The following is a 20,677-nucleotide window of genomic DNA, read 5'->3' as shown; positions in this document are numbered from 1 at the left end:
AGTAAATTTGGGTAAGTTACCTTCATGCTAGAACTGTGCAAGTATTTTTATTCTGTACAACTTTGCAATGTAAATTGCCTTGGGTTACAAGGGAGAATTCTTATGTATTACTTGTGTTCATACACGGTGTCATTTTGCTTATCTCTGTAACAAGGATAAAGAAAAATAAGAATATTTCTAAAAGAAACATGTAAGCAACATTACCACATTCACGGAAGAACAGACCTGTAAAATAATAGAAATAGACCTGATGTCTCTTGACAGTATTATTCTATCCTTCATAGTGCTTCAGCCAGCTTTTCTGATGTAAGGTTGAGTGTTTTTATTTATAGGCAGCTTCAATTATTAGACTTCTTAATGCCTGATGCTAACTAAAAATAATTTCCCTTTTTTTCTGTGCAGTTTTAATCTATTCCCTTGCATATAGTAGCAAAAAAAGAAAAATTCATGATAGAGATGGCTTTTCATCTCACAAGTAAAAATTACACAGATAAAATGCAAATGCCTGCAATTTAAATTTTGATGGCCTGTATCTCATATAGAACAGGTTGAATGGAATAACTGAATTGCTGGTGAAGACTTTTAGTCTTTTTTAAAAATTATTGAAGCACAATTAGTTAAGCATGATTAATACACATTATTTGTTTCATGTGTACTATATATATATATATATATATATAGTGATTCAATACATTACAAAATGGTTACTACAATAAGTGTACTTACCATCTGTCACCACACAAAGTTGTTACATTTTTTTACTGTCTTCCCAATACTGTACATTATATCCCCATGTTTAATTTATTTTATAACTAGAAGATTATACTTCTTAATACCCTTCACCTATTTCATCCATTTCTTCACCATCCTCACCTCTGGTAACCATCAGTTTGTTCTTTCTGTGAGTCTGAAACCATCATTTTGTTTTGTTTGCTCATTTGTTTTGTTTTTTAGACTCCATATGTAAGTGAAATCATATGGTATTTGTCTTTCTCTGTGTGCCTTATTTAACTCAGCATAATAACCCTCTAGGTCCATCCATGTTGTCTCAATGGGCAAGATTTCATTCTTTCTTATGGATGAATAACATTCCTATGTATATGTGTGTTTGTGTACACCATGTCTTCTTTATCTATTCATCTATCAATTGACATTTAAGTTCCTTCCATATCTTGGCTATTATAAGTAATGCTAAGGTTAACATAGGGGTGCATATGTTTTTTCAATTAGTGTTTTTGTTTTCCTCAGAAAAATACCTAGAAGTAGAATTGCTGCATCATGAGGTAGTTTTATTTTTAATTTTTTGAGAAACTTCTACTGTTTTCCATAATGGCTGCTCCAGTTTCCATTCCTGCCCACAGCCAACACTGGTTATTTATTGTCTCTTTGATAATAGACATTCTGACAGATGTGAGGTGATACCTCATTTGGGGTTTGATTTGCATTTCCCTGATAATTAGTAATGTTAGGCATCTTTTCATGTGCCTATTCTATCTTCTTTGCAAAAATGTCTCTTTAAGTGTTTTCCCATTTTTTAATTTGATTTTCTTTTCATATTGAGTTGCATGAGTTCTTTATAAATTTTGGATGTGAACCCTTTATCACATATGTAATTAGCAAATATCTTCTCCCATTTAGTAGATTGCCCTTCTGTTTTCTTGATGGTTTCCTTCACTGTGCAGAAGCTTTTTAGTTTGACGTAGTCTCATTTGTTTATTTTTGCTCTTGTCCTTGCCTGAGGAAAAAGATTCAAAAAAAGATTACTAAGACCAATGTCAGATAGCTTACTGCCTGTGTTTTCTTCTGGGAGTTTTATGGTTTCAGGTCTTACATTTTATCCTTTCATCTATTTTGTTTATTTTTGTACAGGGTGTAAGAAAGTCGTCCAATTTCATTCTTGTCCATGTGGCTGGAGACTGTCTTTTCCCCATTGTACACTCTTACCTCTTTTGTCATAGATTAATTGACTATATATCCATGGGTTTATTTCTGGGCCCTCTGTTTTGTTCCACTGGTCTATGTTTGTTTTTATGACAGTACTGTACTGTTTTGATTACTATAGGTTTGTAATATAGTTTGAAATCCAGAAATTTGATAACTGCCACTTTATTCTTCCTTCTCAAGATTGCTTAGGATATTAGAGGTCTTTTGGAGTTCTGTATAAATTTTAGCATTATATGCTCTAATTCTGTGAAAAATGACCTTGGTATTTTGATAGGGATTGCATTGAATCTGTAGATTGCTTTGGGCAATGTGGCCATTTTAACAATATTAATTCATCCTATCCATGAGCAAAGAATATCTTCCCATTTAATTGTGTCTTCTTCAATTTCTTTCATCAATGTCATGTATTTTTCAGAGTACAGGTCTTTCACCTCTTCCTAGGTATTTTGTACTTTTTGATGCAATTACAAATGGGATTGTTTTCTTAAGTTTTCTTTCTCATAGTTTGTTATTCGTGTATAGAAATACAAATGGTTTCTGTGTGTTGATTTTGTATACTGCACTTGACTGTATTCATTTATTCAAACAGATTTTTCGGTGGAGGCTTAGATTTTCCCTCTATATATACTATCAGATCATCTGCAACTAGTGACAGTTTTCATTCTTCCTTTCCAATTTGGATGCCTTTTACTTATTTTTCTTGCATTATTGTGGATTACCAATACTATGTTGAATGAAAGTGGTAAGAGTGTGCATCGTTGTCTTTTTTTCTTTTTAATGGGAGAGGGTGGGTAGGGGCAGTGACATTGCTCTTCAGTATGTTATTTTTGTATGAAGTTTTTATTTCTTATATTACTATTTTAATAAGTTTAAGTTATTTTACAACTCCTAGAATGTGGGCATCCCTGCCTTTTTCCTGATCTTAGAGGAAAAGCTTTCAGCTTTTCACCATTGTGTATAATGTTAGCTGTGAATTTGTTATACCTGGTATTTATCACGTTGAAGTATGTTCCCCCTATACCCACTTTATTGAGAGTTTTCATTGTGAATGGATGTTAAATTTTGTCAAATGCTTTTTGTGCATTTATTGAGATGATCAAATGATTTTTATCCTTCATTTTTGTTAATGCAGTACATCACGTTGATGGGTTTGCAGGTATTAAACAATCCTTGCATCCCTGGAATAATCCCACATGGTCATGGTGTATGATCCTTTTAATGTACTGTTAAATTCAGTTTGCTATTGTTTTATTAAGGACTTTTGCATCATGTTCACCAGATATATTAGCTTGTGAATTTTATTGTGGTGTCGTAGCCTGGTTTTAGTGTAATTCTGGCTTTGTACAGTGAGTTTAGGAGTGTTCATGTCTCTTCAATTTTTTGGAATAGTTTGAGAAGGATTAACTCTTCTTTAAATATTTAGTAGAATTCACCTGTGAAGCTGTCTGGTCCTAGACCTTTGTTTTTTGAGAGTGTTTTTATTACTGCTTCAATTTCATTACTCGTAATCAGTCTGTTCAGATTTTTTATTCCTGATTCAGTTTTGGAAGTATGTTTCTAGGAACTTATCTGTTTCTTCTAAGCGTCCAATTTATTGGTGTATAATTTTCATAATAATCTCTTATGATCCTTTGTGTTTCTGTGGTATAATTTGTAACTTCTTTTCATTTCTGATTTTATATATTTGAGCCAACTATTTTTCTTGATTAATCTTGCTGAAGGCTTTTCAATTTTATCTATCTTTTTAAAGAACCAACTCTTAGTTTCATCTATTTTTCCAATTGTTTTTTAAGTATCTATTTTATTCATTTACCCTCTGCTCTTTATTATTTATTCTTTCTACTAACCTTGGGCTTTGTTTAGTCTTCTTTTTCTAATTCCTTTAGGTTTAAAGTTAGATTGTTTATTTGAAATTTTTCTTATTTCTTGAGCTGGGCCTATGTCCTTATACTTTCCTCTTAGAACTGCTTTTGCTGTATCTCATAGGTTTTGGAACATTTTGTTTTCATTTTCATTTGTCTGAAGGTATTTTTTTAATTTCTTTGCTGACCCATTGGTTGGTTAGTAGCATATGATTTACTCTCCACATGTTTGTGTTTTTTCTGGTTTTCTTCTTACAAATGATTTCTAGTTTCATACTATGGTGATCAGAAAAGATGTTTGATATTATTTCAGTCTTCTTAAATGTATTGAGACTTGTTTTGTGACTTAACATGTGATCTATCCTGGAGAATATTCCATGTGCACTTAAGAAGAATGTGTACTCTGCTGTTTTGGGATGGAATGTTCTGATATGTATCTATTAAGCCCATCTGGTTTGATTTGTCATTTAATGCCAGTGTTTCCTTATTGTTTTTCTGTCTGGATGATCTATCCATTGATGTAAGTGGGGTATTAAGGTCCCCCACTATTATTGTATTCCTGTCAATTTCTCCTTTTGTATTAGTTAATGTTTGCTTTGTATATTTACATGCCCTGTTAGGTACCTATAATAATTTTTGGTTTATGGTACTATGCAGTTCATATATAACAACCTGTACATATAACAGCCTCTTTTAAATTGGTGGTCACTTAAGTTCAAAAGCATTTTAAAAGCACTACATTTTTGCTCCCACTTCCCACATTTTATGTTTTTGACATCATATTTTATATCATTTTATTTTGTGTATCCCTTAACTAATTATTGTAGATACAGTTTATATTACTACTTTTGTCTTTAAACTTTCATACTAGCTCTATGAGTGATTGATCTGCTACTTTTACTATTCCTCGCCCTTACTAGTGACATTATTTTTCTTTCATATATTTTCTTATTTCTGATTATGTCCTTTTCTTTTCCACTTAAAGCAGACTTAAAATGATATTTCTTGTAAAGCTTCATTAGTGGTGATGAACCCATTTACCTTTTGCTTGTCTGGGACGCATTTTATCTCCCTTTCAGTTCTGACTGAAAACCTTGCCAGGTAAACCATCTTGGTTGTAAGTTTTTTCCTTTTAGCACTTTGAATGTGTCATGCCACTCTCCTCTGATTTGCTATGTTTCTGATGAAAAATCAGCCAATAGTCTTATGAGAGTTCCCTTATACATAACTAATTGATCTCCTCAATCTTTAAGTTTTTACTTTTAATTATATAATGTATCTTGGTGTTGATCTCTTTCAGTTCATCTTATATGGGATTCCCTGTACTTCCTGGACTTGGATATCTGTTTTCTTCCCCAAGTTAGGGAAGTTTTCCACTATTATTTTGCCAAATAAGCTTTCTGACCCTTAGTGTCCCTTCTTTTTCTAGGCTCCCTGTAATGCAATTGTTAGTATACTTGATGTTGTCCTAGAGGTCCCTGAGACTATCGTCATTTTCTTCTAATTTTTTTTCTCTTCAGTTTGGATGATTTCCATTACCCTGTCTTCCAGATAACTGATCTATTCTTTTGTATCACCTAATCTGCTGTTGGTTTATTCACTTTTGTGTACTTTTCATTTCTATTATTCTGTCATCAGCTCTGACTGATGCTGTCTTATATTTTCTAACTCCTTGTTGAAGTTCTCACTGTGTTTCCATTCTTCTCCCAAGTTCAGTGAGTGAGTAACTTTACAACCATTACTTTGAACTCTTTGCCAGGTAGATTGCTAATCACTGTTTCATTTAGTTCTTTTCCTGAGGTTTTGTCTAGTTCATTCATTTGGAACATATTCCTCTGTCTCCTCATTTTGCCTAACTACCTGTGTTTATTTCTGCGTATAGCTTAGCTATGTCTCCCAAATTTGAAGGAGTGGCCTTATGTAGGAGATGTCCTAGGAGCCCAGAAATGCTATCCTTTCTGCCCACCAGAGCCAGGTTCTCTAGGGATGTTCCTTGTGTGGACTGCATGTCCCTTTCTTTTGTGGCACAACTGTGACTGCTGCAGTTCACTAGTGGACAAGTTATCATCCTGTCAGCTGCAAGGCCCAACTGAGGGGCAGGGTTTTGCTGGGCTCTTAGCAGAGCACACCCTCTAGCAGTAGCAGTCTAGATAGAGGACTCCAAAATGGCACCCACCAGTACCAGTTCAAGCAGTACCACCCACCAGCACAGCAGAACAAGGTAGCAAAAATAGCCACTGCCAGTGTCTCAGATCCTGGGGTCAGGCCCAGCTGCCTACTGTGTCTCCAGCAGGTGCTCTGAGATTAGTGAGTTGGTCTCCTTCATCTATGGTCTATGCACTTTTTAATCTGGCATTTTGCACTGGTTTCCAAGTTGAGTGAGACTATGCAAGCCCTTCAAGAGTCAGTTTCCCTTTCTACAATTATATAGCTTTTCTATAGGTATTTTCTGTTGATTACCAAAGCCAGGTGTTTGGGGAGCTCATCTCACCCATGCAGAATCTAGGGGTTGTGGTGCCTGATGAGAAGCTTGAATCTCCTGTCCTCCGAGCAAACTTCTATACAATTGAGATCCCTCATGACTATGGAACACTGTGCCTGAGGTGTGGATTTTTCCTTATCAACACTGTAGCTCTGCCTTTTCTAAGCCATCTCTGTCCCTGATATTGGAGGCTCTATTCATCCAGTTTCTAGGTCCCCTTCAGAGAGAATTATTCCATATGTAGTTGTAGATTTGTTGTGTCTCTGGGATTAGGTGAGCTCAGGATCTTCCTACAATGACATCTTGAACCCTTGACCAAATTTTAGTCTTATTATTAAATAATTGTACCTGTGTTCCTTATAGTTTATAAGTAAGTAAATGAAAGGTAAGTATAACATAAGTCTTTCTCTGTGATATAATAAAAGCCATTAGAAATAGACTTAATTTTTTTCAAGAGATATCACATTGCATTGTTACATTAATATTATTACTTTCAATGTGGTTATTTGTATCCCAACTTCAAAGAAATTGTCCATTTGTATCAAGATATATTTATATGAATGAGGTGTTTTCCATTATATAAATATAATTTCATGCTATAGCAATTCAAAAGTCAGCTCAAATTCTATCCTAAGTTTGTTTTGTATAAGATGTTTCTTGAGGTAAACTTAATTACCAATTGAAATTCTTTTACATGCAAGGTTTTTGTTTCTGTAATATTTAAAATGTGCTCTAATTAATTATTGTGAAGGGATAAGAAAGCAGAGAATGTGGAGTTCATACCATGGTAGGTATGATTGACTAGGACACAGGGGATAACCTGCTGAAAGTGTTCCTATTGCCAATGCTGTTAAAAAACTGCCAGAAGTATGTTGTAATAAATATGATAAGGCAAGATATCAATGTTACTGTTCACATACAGTTGTTCTAGTCTGTTAGGAACAAATATATATTCACCTTGTATAGCAAAGATCCTAAAACCTTGGTGATTTTATTTGTTTATTTATTTATTTTACTTCATTTTCATCCCAGTTGAAAGGTCAATCAGCTTTTCACATTACTGAGACTTGTTAAATCAAGTTGATTCTAGGAATCATCAGTTATCTTGTTTATGATTTTCCAAGTCTGAGTAGACTTACTATTTGTTACTGTGAGTTAGTATGAGTTCTCCAAATTCACATCTGTACACTAAGAATTATTTTGGAAACTAATTCTGCCAGATAAGGTAAAATACCTTCAAATAAATTACACCAGCATGGCTTTGATTTGTTTGCATATAACTGTTTATTACTTGAACATACATAGGAAGCAGCATTCCTTTTTTAGCTCCCTTCTCAATGTGTAGTTTGCTTGTAATTTTTAAGTTAGTCTCCAGCTGTTCTTGCCTCAGGGTGGCATTGAGGCTGCACATTAAATTTACCACCTGCTTCTAATCTTCTAAGCTTTATCTCTACTGTAAGACTTAAAACTATTTTTTATGTTAATTATTACTCCCAAAAGTTAATTAAAGAGCTACAACTAAAAGAAAGAACCCAACTGAGTGATGAGAGAAATTGTTTTTAAAGTGTCTAGTTGGGCATAGAAGCTACAGGGCATAAATATGCAAAGAAATAAAAAGCTAACCATTTCAAACAATAAGGCTTCTCTCTCACTTACCAACTCTACATTTCCCTGTATGGCCCCGGAAGATGACTGGTTAGCCAGAGACGGGTAAGATTCCTCAAGGGAGGAACAACCTAAGACAGGCACAGTCGCAAGGGGGTCATCAGGTGAGAAATTAGGGATCAACAGAGGTGAGGCTTAGAACCTCACCCCCCCGTTCTGAGAGGAATCTTCTGCATACGTGGATGTTTTATTGCCCTTGTCTAGCTTGGATTAACACATAGTCTACAGGCACACACCTGATCATCTACATTTGCTCTCTTACAACACTAAACTATGTTTTCTACCTTTATCTTGTATCTACCTACCACTTCAGCATTTTATTAAAAATAATAATAATAAAGAGAGAAATGTGGTATCCACATATAAATCAAGTATGAAAATCAAATGAATATTCATATTTGAACTGACTGTTTATAGTTCATAATGCGTGAGCAAAACCGAAAGTTTCTGTGATGACTGCCCTTGTACTGTTCACTATGTAACTTATTCATTATGTAAGAATTTGTTCTCCATGTAAGAACTTGTTTGTTATGCCTCAGAAGATTGGAGACTGACGAAAATTAGGCTTGGGGTGGATTAATGATCGTGCATTGAGCATTGACTCCCCTATACAGAATTTAATTGTTGTTAACAAGCATTTGATCAATAAATATGAGAGATGCCCTCACAAAAAAAATAAAATAAAATAAAGTGTCTAGAGTGGAGTCCTGTAAGAGAATTCAGGAATTCTTGTCTTCAGGTCTAATTCTATAATTAAATTCCTCTAGGATTCAGTCTATACACTTTCTTTAACTGTAAAATGCAAGGCAGTTCCTTTTCACAAAATTAATGAATTCTTCGCATGATAACTATTTGGTGATTTTGTTTTATCAAAATTACTAGACTTCCAAAAACATCTTGTTGCCCCTACCACTGGAGTGGAACTCAGAGCTGGGAATTGTTATTCTTTACCTATGATTTAAAAAAAAATTGTTAGCCTAAGCAAATGAATGAGTTGACAAAATTGAGGATTTTGAGATTTTCTATATGCATAAGTTTACTTATTTGACTGTCCATAAATAAAATATGAATTGCATTTTAAAGCTGATTTATTTATAGGTACAAAATTATTGCCTGTGTTTTTATAGAAGCAGAATAGTTTACCCCTACTAGTGTAATGCTTTGTATACAAAATGGAGAGTATTATTTCTGAATAAATGTTGTCAGATCAGAACGCGTAAGTGGTTTTGCTTAATAGTCATAAATAATATAATAATTTTGAATATGTTATATGCTTTTAAACTGTAAAATCAATATATTAATAACAAAAGCCCTAAAATGCGCAGTGCCCATTTTAAACTAACCCTCGAACTAAGAAAATTAAAGACTTGTCATCTGAATTAGTACTGAATCTTTAGACTTGAACTTGATATGTATTCATATATCACACTGACTTTTGTGACCCCAAAATCATTAACATTGAAAGCACTACCCAGTTACCAGCCAGAAGAACTGAAAGGCACCTTTCTCCTACTTAGGAACCCTATTTCCTCAAGAATTTCCCATCGTCAGCTCTGCTTGGCTTATCTCTCTCCTTGGCAGTATGTTTTGGCTCTTCAGTAGAATTTGAGTTGGGGCATACTGTTCTATCTTCAAAGAAACACATGGATGAGGGAAAGAGAGAAACCTGTTTTTACAGGGACAACTTGGTTCTAGACTTCAAGATTAAAAAGAGCTTGTTAGCTCCAACTTTTGTAGACTTAATGACTTTGTGGTTTGACCTCCAATGTGTTCCTAAACTTTAGTTTTTCCTCAAATGGCTTTAAAAGTAGATCTTCTAGTTTAAAATGATAATGATTACTTTCAAGTACTTTTCTTGTTCCTTTCTTGCCTGCTTCTGCCCTTTCTGAAGAAAAACATCTTTCCCATCCTTAGTCTACTCTTGGTTTTCAAAATACTTTGAAATACTTCTCTGAAAATCTGTATTTTTCTGATAAATATTTTGGTTTTCAAGAAAGAGTAATAGTGTTAAAGGCTATAATTTAGTAGCTAACATAATATTGACAAAGAAAATGCTTTTTCTTAGTAGGAAAATATCCTTTGGAGGATGGTAAGACTATAAATTGTGCCTTTTTTCATATATGTGCAGTCAGAATTATTTCCTAAATTTTTTTTAACTATTTTTACAGTCCCAGTGGGTCTTTGTTATCTTGCTTGGAGCAGGTTAAAACATACCTGCTTACTGACGGAACATGCAAGTGTGGCCTGGAATGTCCTCTTATTCTTCCCAAGGTAAACATTTCACAATAGATCTACCAGCCATTTATTTTTTTGGTGCTCCATATATGTGCTTTTCTCATTTGCCATTTCATTTTATATTACTTCTCCAATATATATGCATTTGAAAGCCTTTATCTAACTAGAGATCCTTTGCATTTTGGAATGCTTAAAGATTGCGGAAAATAGTTCAAGTCCAAGAATCATTATCAAAGGTAACAAACGTACATTCACATTAAATATTTTATCAAAACCTCCTTTGCACCTTTTTATTAAGCCTATATCCATGCTCACTATTTAACAGTATGATATTTTCTTTCCCTACTGTCACTGTTCACCCTGCAATGTTATTTTTAGCACTGGTGTTGATATAACTGCACAAATACTTATAAATTCACAAAGCTGAACCTTCCTAGCCATAAGTGAAACTGTTTTACTGTTTTGCAAGGTAAAAAGTTAAATCATTGTAAATGGTAAAATGTTATTTACTGTAGAAACAAGTCATTGTTCTCTGAATATCTTAATTATAGTGCTAATTTTAGAACTAAAGATTAATAGACAACTTTTTCCTTTATTGTGTGTCACCTTATTTCCCCCAAAAAAGCATTTTGAAACAACTTGTAAGTATATACACAATCAATAAGATTTTTTAAAAAATAGAATAATAGATTTTTTAAATCAGTGAAAAAGTAATATTAATATAGTAATAAAATAAAGCCAAAGAAAAAGTAAGCCATAGAAATGTCAGCTAGGGTTTTTCATTCTACTTCATCTGTTTTTGTACTGTTACAGCATCAAGAAGTATCTAAAATTGAGGACATTATCAAATATTATACTTTCCATATATTGATGGTGGCTCTATTAGAATCGAGATAATTTGCATTATTTTCTTTGCCACTAAAAGTCATGAGTTGGGCAGAAGTATTTATTGTATTATGAATAAAGTTGTTTTTCTTAAATTTAAAAACTACAGAAGGTTTTATTCAGATATTTGAGATACTCAGCTTCAGTCTATGCAAAAAAAAATTTTTCAACAGGGTATCTTTTTAACTAATGTTTCTACAGACATACTCTAAACAAAGGCTGTACTTTTTCCAGGTATTTAACTTTGATCCTGGAGCTGCTGTGAAACAAAGAACTGCAGAAGATGTTAAGGCAGATGAAGATGTCACAAAGCTATGCATACATAAAAGAAAAATCATTGCAGTGGCTACACTTCATAAAAGCATGGAAGCCCCACATCCTTCTCTGGTGCTCACCAGTCCTGGAGGAGGAACAAGTATGTAATATACTGAAGGATTTAGGAATTTTTCTCCCCCACTCCTGTCCTAGAGAAGGAGTCATTAGAAATCAATTTGCCAAGCATTCTCTGAGTCCACTTTTCAAACATGCACAATGCTTTTAAAGTTGTGTATGTTTTATCATTTTATTACAAATAGCAAATTAGTTCTGAAAAATTCCCATGAAGTTGTCTTCCAAAATTTCCTATCCAAACCATCTAGTTAAAGGAGCAGAGTAATTAACACATACAAATGCTATACAAATACCTAGAGCTGAACTAACAAAAGAGAAGGTGCTATTGGTTTTTAGGAAGCAAATGTAGCCTTTTTCCTAAGACAGGACTGGAATGTTTGGCATAAAGTCCTAAAATGCAAATAGCAATATTGTCAAGATCTAGCAGTGTTATTCTTTCAGGCATTTGATAGCTATTTATTAAACACCTTGCCCAAGAACTTTTTATACCTCCATCAAACACCTTAACACGTGTGCATGCTTTTGTTTTTCAAAAATGTGAAAGCTGCAGAAAAATTGCATGAATAGTTCACTGAGTACCCTGTACCCTTCACCTAGATTCACCAATTAGCATTTTGTTGCAGAAGTTGCAGATACTGTGAAAACTTACCTTAAATATTTCAACACACGTGGACATTCTCCTACATAAACCACAATCTAATTATCACATTCAGAAAATTAAATACTGATATAATATTATTATTTAATATGCAGTTTATTTTCAAACTTCTCCAATTGTCCTGATAATTTCTTACAGTTTTTTAAAATTCCAGTCTTTTTAAAAATTTAGGATGCCATCAAAGATTAGGCAACTACAATTAGTTGTTAGATTTCTTTAATCTATGTCAATTCCCCAGTCTTTTTAAATCTTTCATGACATTGATGTTTTCAGAATCCAGGCCAGTTTTATGGATGTTCCCCAGTTTGAATTTGCTTGATTGCTTCCTCATACTTATACTCAGGTTGAACACAGTTTGGTAGGAATACTGCATAAGCAATGTTATGTACTCATTAGGAGGAGCATGATGTCAATTTATTCCATATTGCTAACATTAAGTTTAACTGCTTGGGTCAAGCTATGTCCGTCCGATTTCTCCAGTGTTACTCCAAAGGTACCTTTCCCTTTATGATTAATTTGTAACTTCTGTAATTATACTTTGAAACTGAGAAACTTCTTTTTTATGAGGACTAGAATATGAACTCCTTCCAAAATATAATCAATTTAACACTTGAACAGTAATTCAAGATAAAATATAGCTGAACACCAAAGTATTGGTTTATGAAAGATAACCAATACTGTATCTATAATCTGTAGTGATCAGAGAAGGCTTTATGGTAAAATTCAGATTTGAGCCTATCTTGCGAAATGGTAGGATTTAGAAATATGAGGGAAATAAGAAAATTCTTATCCAAAGTGAGTATAACATAATTAAGGGATAACGTGGAAACTAAACTGACTTGAGTGGAAGATTAAACCTGCATAAGTAAACTGGGGCCAAATTATTGACAGCTTTAGATACAAAGAGAAGCAATTTTACATTGTACACATAATTAAAGATTCACACTTATTCATGTGAAGAGGGCAGGGAGTGACAAACTTGGCAGTTATTAGCAAGAGCTCCTCTTCAATATCCCTTTAACCTTTAAACTTCAGCAGGAATGATCAGAAAAATTTCCTTCATGAATGTAAGGAAAAAAATCTTTTAGGGAATTTTTCTTTTAATGAGCTACATGTTTAAATGAAAAGATATTGCAACAATTTAAAGTAGTAAATTATTTAAAAGTTGCCATTATCCTGCCACCTAGATGTAACTATGTTTTCATTTTTGTGTATTCCCTTGCACAAATGTTTGCACATGCTCATATCTACTGCCATTCTCACATCACATTATATCAGTTTCACCTCCTTCTACGGAGTGGGCCTTGATGCCTTTTTTATGCCCCTAGCAGAATCTTGATCTTGGTCCTTTGTCATACCCTATACATACAAGCTTCACTGTTGAAATGAGCAGTAAATATTTAACTAGTACAGGTAAAAAAAGGTTTATCTTCATCCCCTTTAACAATGGTATGCTTTACGGGATTAACTGCTGCTCTTTTACTAGCTTCCATCACTGCATTTATTTCAATTTCCAATTTTAAAGTACATTATAAGACTGAGATTTAGATAATTATAAGTGAAGAGGACGTACAGTAGTTTTTACCTCTCTTTGTTTTACTTACATAAACATACATTTTGTTTCTGTTTATTCTTTTGAAAAGTCTACTTGATTATACATGAAAGCACTTGACAAGTGCATAGCGTTTACATTTGCCAACTCTTATAAAACTGTTAGTTCCTAACTATAAGGTAACAATGTTTGTCTTGTTAATATTCCTGTTATTTTAAAGATGGTAACTATTTCTCCCCAGGTATGGAAGAAATACTCTCAAACACAGCTATTTTCTAAATTCTGTTGAATGTAAAAATGACAATGTCTATACTTTTACTCATTGAACTGTAAATCGTTGTATAAATACCCAGGAAAAGGCACAACTCACTGATTTTGTTACTAAAGAGGACACAGTCCATTCCAAAATAATGCTAGTGATACTAACACAGACAGCTGTTCTCACTATATGCTAAGCACAGTACCCCAAATATTTTTCATATATTCTTTAATTACAAACTGTGAAAATCTCTCTCTAATAAGAAAATAAGTTCAGTTGAATTTATCTGCTGCAGTTCTCTTCTGTCACTGGTTCTCAACTTTTCATATATTATATCCAGAAATCACTCTATCTCTACCATGCTAGAAACAGAAAACCCATGTTTCCCAAGAAAAATATATATGTTCATTGCATTCTTTTACTTCTGGAATGCACCCTGTCTAGAACTGTGTACCCCACCCAGATTGAGAACCACTGCCTTAGAAATTGCTATGCTATTATTTAACCTATATACAACCTTGTATGTAAGAGTATATTTATCTTAAATGTGCAATTATCCATTTAAGTAAATACATACATCTCTGATTGCAAATGAATCCAGATATACTCGCTAATATATTGTAAGCCTCAGAATTGGAATGGTCAATATATAGTATGAATGGTACCACTCTCATGCCCGGCACCAGTAATGGACTCATTGGCATTTTCCCATGGAGCCCAGCTAGAGCTTAAGCATCCTTTTCAGTATAGCTCTAAGCAGCTGATGGGAACTGGCATGTGAAATCAATTTTATTTGCCATCCCTGTTTTAGAAGCCACAACATCATAAACATCCTTAGGGACTAAAAACCTTAAACCTAGAATTCTGACATGATAGAATGAAAATTGTATGCGATGAGCCAGCTTGCTTTTGTTGCCTGTATTCTGTCTGATCTCCAAAAGAACTGAAGGGATTGCAAAAAGTCAGGAAGGAAGAAGCAGTGCACACTCTCTAAAAAGAGAACACTCAGTTGGAACCCAGCATTGAAGTTGGTACTGCACTCTGACCAGATTTTACATATTTTGCATAGGAATTCTATACTACTAAAAGAATTGCTATCTTTTACCTCAGCTGGTTGGCTAAGGCTATTTTTTACAATAATAACTGATTAAGGGCAAAGAAATTGCAGTGTTACAGTCTTGATGAAGCTGAGCATGATTGCAGTATCACTGTGCTTACTGTTGCTATCACTCCCAATATAACAGATTCCAAATGCCATTCACCTTAATTCACAAAAAATTAAAACTCTTTTACTCTCACGATGAAAATGTTTGGATAAGGAAGACTTGGAGTAGCTGTTCTGAGGAAGTGTCAGTAAGGTAATAGAAATATTGAGAGGGTAACAACTTTTCTGGTGAAAATGGCAATTCATTTAAATCACACAAGAAAATACTATGCCACACAGGTTATAATTTTCTGTTGTAACTGTGCTCTTAAAGAATTCAAATCCAGCAAGATACAACATTGCCATTTCCAGCTGGTCAATCTTAATTTTGCATATTGTGAATACTATTAGAATGGCTAATGTCAGTCTGTACTGATTCAGTTCGCCATCGTTTCTCACCAGATGAGAGGTAAACAAGCATAAGGAGCAGTTATTGAGAACCTTTGGTCAACTGAGGGAGAATAATTTCCATTTTTCACCCAATGTTTAATGTTGAGTACAGAACTTTTTTTAATTGCATTGAGTCACAGCTTCTATTTGCAAATTTCTATTTCTAGATGCTCTCCCTTCCTCATTTCCTCCTTTCCTTCCCCTCCCTCCCTCTATCCCAATACAAAAGAACTGAGACTAGTAACAGAATTTTTTTTCTCTTTCACATCAGATGCAACTCCCATAGTACCTTCACGGGCAGCAACTCCAAGATCTGTAAGAAATAAGTCTCATGAAGGAATTATAAATTCTGTGATTCCTGAATGTAAGAATCCTTTCAAGTTAATGATTGGATCATCAAATGCCATGGGAAGGCTCTATGTACAAGAACTGCCTGGAAGCCAGCAACAAGAACTCCACCCTGTCTACCCCCGGCAGAGATTGGGCAGCAGTGAACACGGACAGAAATCTCCATTTCGTGGTGGCCACGGAGGCCTGCCCAGCCCAGCATCATCAGGTTCCCAGATATATGGAGATGGCTCGATCTCTCCAAGGACTGACCCACTTGGAAGCCCTGATGTCTTCACAAGAAATAATCCTGGTTTTCATGGAGCTCCCAATTCTAGTCCTATTCACCTGAACAGGACTCCTCTTTCTCCACCTTCAGTAATGCTACATGGTTCTCCTGTACAGTCATCCTGTGCAATGGCTGGAAGGACTAATATACCTCTCTCCCCAACCTTGACTACAAAGAGTCCAGTAATGAAAAAACCAATGTGTAATTTTTCAACTAATATGGAAATACCACGAGCAATGTTCCACCACAAACCACCCCAAGGCCCACCTCCCCCTCCTCCACCTTCTTGTGCTCTTCAGAAAAAGCCATTAACATCCGAGAAAGATCCACTTGGCATTCTTGACCCTATTCCTAGTAAACCGGTGAATCAGAACCCTGTTATCATTAATCCAACTAGTTTCCATTCAAATGTCCACTCTCAGGTACCTGTGATGAATGTAAGCATGCCTCCTGCTGTTGTTCCTTTGCCAAGTAATCTCCCTTTGCCAACCATAAAACCTGGTCACATGAATCATGGGAGTCATGTACAAAGAGTTCAGCATTCAGCTTCAACCTCCCTGTCCCCTTCTCCAGTGACATCCCCCGTGCACATGTTGGGGACTGGAATTGGAAGGATTGAAGCATCACCCCAAAGATCACGCTCATCTTCCACATCATCAGATCACGGAAATTTCATGATGCCACCTCTAGGACCCCAGGCTACTTGTAGTGGTATTAAGGTTCCACCCAGGTCACCAAGGTCAACAATAGGGTCCCCAAGGCCATCAATGCCATCAAGCCCTTCTACTAAGTCCGATGGACATCATCAGTACAAGGATATCCCTAACACATTAATTGCTGGAATGAGTAATGTACTAAGTACCCCAAGCAGTGCAGCTTTTCCTACTGCATCTGCCGGAAGTGGTCCTGTAAAGAGTCAGCCTGGTTTGCTGGGAATGCCTTTAAATCAGATCTTGAACCAGCACAATGCTGCCTCCTTTCCAGCAAGTAGTTTACTCTCAGCAGCAGCCAAAGCACAGCTAGCAAATCAAAACAAACTTGCTGGTAACAACTGTAGCGGCAGTAGCAATTCCGGAGCTGTTGCTGGCAGTGGCAACACTGAAGGACATAGCACTTTAAACACCATGTTCCCGCCTGCTGCCAACATGCTTCTCCCACCAGGGGAAGGGCAGAGCGGTCGCGCGGCACTCAGAGATAAGCTGATGTCTCAGCAAAAAGACTCATTGCGGAAGAGAAAACAGCCACCTACCACAGTGTTGAGCTTGCTCAGACAGTCTCAGATGGATAGCTCTGCCGTTCCTAAGCCTGGACCCGACCTGCTGAGGAAGCAGGGTCAGGGTCCATTTCCCATCAGTTCAATGTCTCAGTTACTACAGTCTATGAGTTGTCAAAGCTCTCACTTGAGTAGCAATAGTACCCCGGGTTGTGGGGGCTCAAATACTGCTTTGCCTTGCTCTGCTAACCAGCTGCATTTTACCGATCCCAGTGTGAGCTCCAGTGTGCTTCAGAATTCACTGACACAGAACATACCGTTGAGAGGGGAAGCCGTGCACTGCCACAATGCAAACACTAACTTTGTTCACAGTAACAGTCCAGTCCCCAACCACCATCTTGCGGGTTTAATAAACCAGATTCAGGCTAGCGGGAACTGTGGGATGCTCAGTCAGTCGGGCGTGGCTTTAGGAAACTCATTACATCCCAATACACCTCAGTCAAGAATCTCAACGTCCTCCACACCAGGGATACCAAACAGCATTGTTAGCAGCTATAATCAAACAAGTTCTGAAGCAGGTATGGTTTTATTAGAAAAAAGTACCCAAAGGTACTAAACTTTTCTATGTTTTTTATAATTTGTACCAAAATATTTATTATGATAAGAAATGATCCTTTCCCCATTGTGAAATTCTCATCATTTCTTTAGTATTTATGATTTTATTTACAGAATGCTAGGGATTTGTCTACTAGAAAAAATAGCTAAGGGGAGTCCATGTGTTTCCGTTATTTGTTGTCAATCTGTGTCATTTTGAATTTTGTTTGACTTTCATTTGGTTATCTCACCATCAGACTCAAAACTACAAAAGCAGCCATAGAAGGCAGGGTTTCCTGGTTCATGAAACATGTGCTTGGCCTATGCCAATATAAAAGCCGTTTCCCCTAGCTTTTGTTTGTGTTCAAGTAAATGAAGCTCATCTTGAAAAAACAAAAAAGCAAAAATAAATGGATTTTTTTGTTCTTGCTGCTGACCAGAAATAGGCAAATGGATAGGAAAAGGTCTCTAGAAGTTGTATGAAGTAGAAAGCTATCTTCTAATGTGTTTTCTTATCCTAGTTTGCTATCCTTCCTTACTATTTGTTTGAGAAAATTCAAAGGTGGATATTGGCTACTTCCTTTTTAAGAAAAGGTAATAATTTAAGTTTTCTAATAAAAAAAGGCTTGAAAACCTGATTTCCAGAATTTTTTATCTTGAAATTGTTTTACAATTTTCTTATAGAATTAAAACATTATTTTTAGCATTGACTGTAAGGTTTTGAACCCAAATTTATTGTGTCTCTTCATCCACTATCAATGAAGGGGACAAATTTATTTAAAAGTGGACACATTAGAAAGAACTGTATTTTGTGCAATAGAGTTCTCAGAAATTGTTATAAAGAAATGTAAGAAAGCACTGAAGACATAAATCCACTGAGACATCAGAGAATTTGACCTTGAAAATTTTAGAAAGAATACGTAAAATGCAACACTAATCATTTGAGAGATTTGTGGGAAATGTCAGGGAGGAGATAAAAGATGATTGCAAAGACAATACTATTCAGATATGAAAACAGCAGACTTTAAAAACCAGGTTGCTACTGGAAATGAGAAAACTGCTAAGGCTTTTAAAATAAGCTATCATGTAGATATGTATCGACTGTATTATACCACCATGCTGGGAAAGCATTATAAACTACATGCCTTTGTTGGTGCTGTAAAATCAAGTGTTCTCTTTCCTGGGGGAGAACTTACACCTTCCATCCTTCACAACTTGTGTTATGTTTTGTTTTGATGTCAGTATTTAATGAAGAACTGTTCATTGGCCTTTTGTGTTAAAAAGAATATAAGGTGGAAAAGATAATTGAGATGATTAGTGCCTTCTGAATATTCTTAGTCTAAGGAATCTCATGAAACTATTTTTTATGTGTTTAACAGGATACTTATTTCAAAGGGGCTTCCAACTTTTCATTAATTCATGTTCCTTTTTAGATAATTCCACACAAGTGAAAATTAATCTTATGCACTTAGCAGATTAAAGTTACATCAAGTCAATAACTATTTTAAAATGTACCATATTTATTAAGCATACCTTCAATCATTTAGATGAGACATTGTTAGTCTCACTGTATTATATCTTAAATTTTGATAGCCCTTACCTCAACTACTTTGTTTCAGGTCTAAGTTCATATTGCAAAGTGTATATATTTTATTAATGATGTATTTTGATTCATCTGTAATGAAAAAGACCAACATATATTTATATTCTTGTCTTTTCTGATTGTCAAGGTTAGACTTATTTTATATAGTGTTGGACATGTATTTTTTGTTCCATGCATCGCTGTAAAATATTGAATCTGGATTGGCAGTGCTGGGAGTGTCAAAACACACATGTTGAAAATTTATTAATGTAAGAAAAATATTAGCATGCAAATAGCTAAAAGGGACAAGAATACATGTCTAGTACTGATATGGATATGGCCAATCATGTGTAAGCTAACTGAAAACATATTTGATAGAAATCTAGGTCAGTAAGAATTTTTAAAATACTGAACCTAATAAAATTAAATAGTAATTAATGTACATAGATCTCTTGTGCAGCTGGTTTGAAAATGGGTAGATTCCTAACTGATGTAACTCTTTTGATAAGCTAAATATTGAAGAGGTCACTAATGCCATGTTTCTTTTACAAACACAGTGAACTGTGTCAACTGAATGTACTGTTGTTATAATTGCTTAGTCTAAATATGTATTTATGGTGGTATTTATGCATCCATCAAATAAGCACCAAGGCTGGGCATTCAGAGTAAGACAGCAGATGACAGTCACAGCTGTCCATGTAAACTTTGCTAGGTATTCCTAGCATACCAGAAAGACATTAGAAGGAAAACACATTTTACTCATAAAATGTTGCTTATAGCTATCACTGATTACCTATTACATGCCAAGTGATTTACCTGTATTATTCCTAACTTGTGCAGTTTTCCAAAGAATTGGGTATTATTGTCCGCATCTTACAGTTAACTAAATTAGGCTCAGAGAACTTGGATATCTATCCGAGATCAGGCATAACTGAGGTAGGATTTGTACTCAGGTTCATCTGATTCCAAAATCCATTTTCTTCCCAGCTGCCTAAGTGGTCAAAAACTTTCACTTTCAAAGTCTTTAAAAATATCCTGCAGACACTGAATTAAAGCACATTGTTTCATGTTAGAAGCCACATTTATTAACTTTTGATGGCCTTTAAGACAAATTCAGTTATTTTTGTCTTCTCTCTTTGGATTCTG

The 20,677-nt window shown here is 35.0% G+C and overlaps 1 protein-coding gene across 3 annotated transcripts in view; it reads left to right on the top strand.

The window, feature by feature from the left end:
* MBD5 (methyl-CpG binding domain protein 5) overlaps positions 1–20,677 on the top strand; it is a 243,384-nt gene that overhangs the window by 181,319 nt on the left and 41,388 nt on the right. For all 3 annotated transcript variants that reach the window (XM_036928337.2, XM_036928336.2, XM_036928338.2), the window contains 3 exons: positions 10,122–10,224; positions 11,308–11,488; positions 15,798–17,933. In XM_036928337.2, coding sequence (XP_036784232.2) covers positions 10,122–10,224; positions 11,308–11,488; positions 15,798–17,933 — 2,420 coding nt within the window. The remainder of the gene's footprint in view (positions 1–10,121; positions 10,225–11,307; positions 11,489–15,797; positions 17,934–20,677) is intronic.

This window comes from Manis pentadactyla, chromosome 8 (genome assembly GCF_030020395.1).
Source record: "Manis pentadactyla isolate mManPen7 chromosome 8, mManPen7.hap1, whole genome shotgun sequence".
NCBI lineage: Eukaryota > Metazoa > Chordata > Mammalia > Pholidota > Manidae > Manis > Manis pentadactyla.
This window is presented reverse-complemented; position numbering and strand designations above follow the sequence as displayed.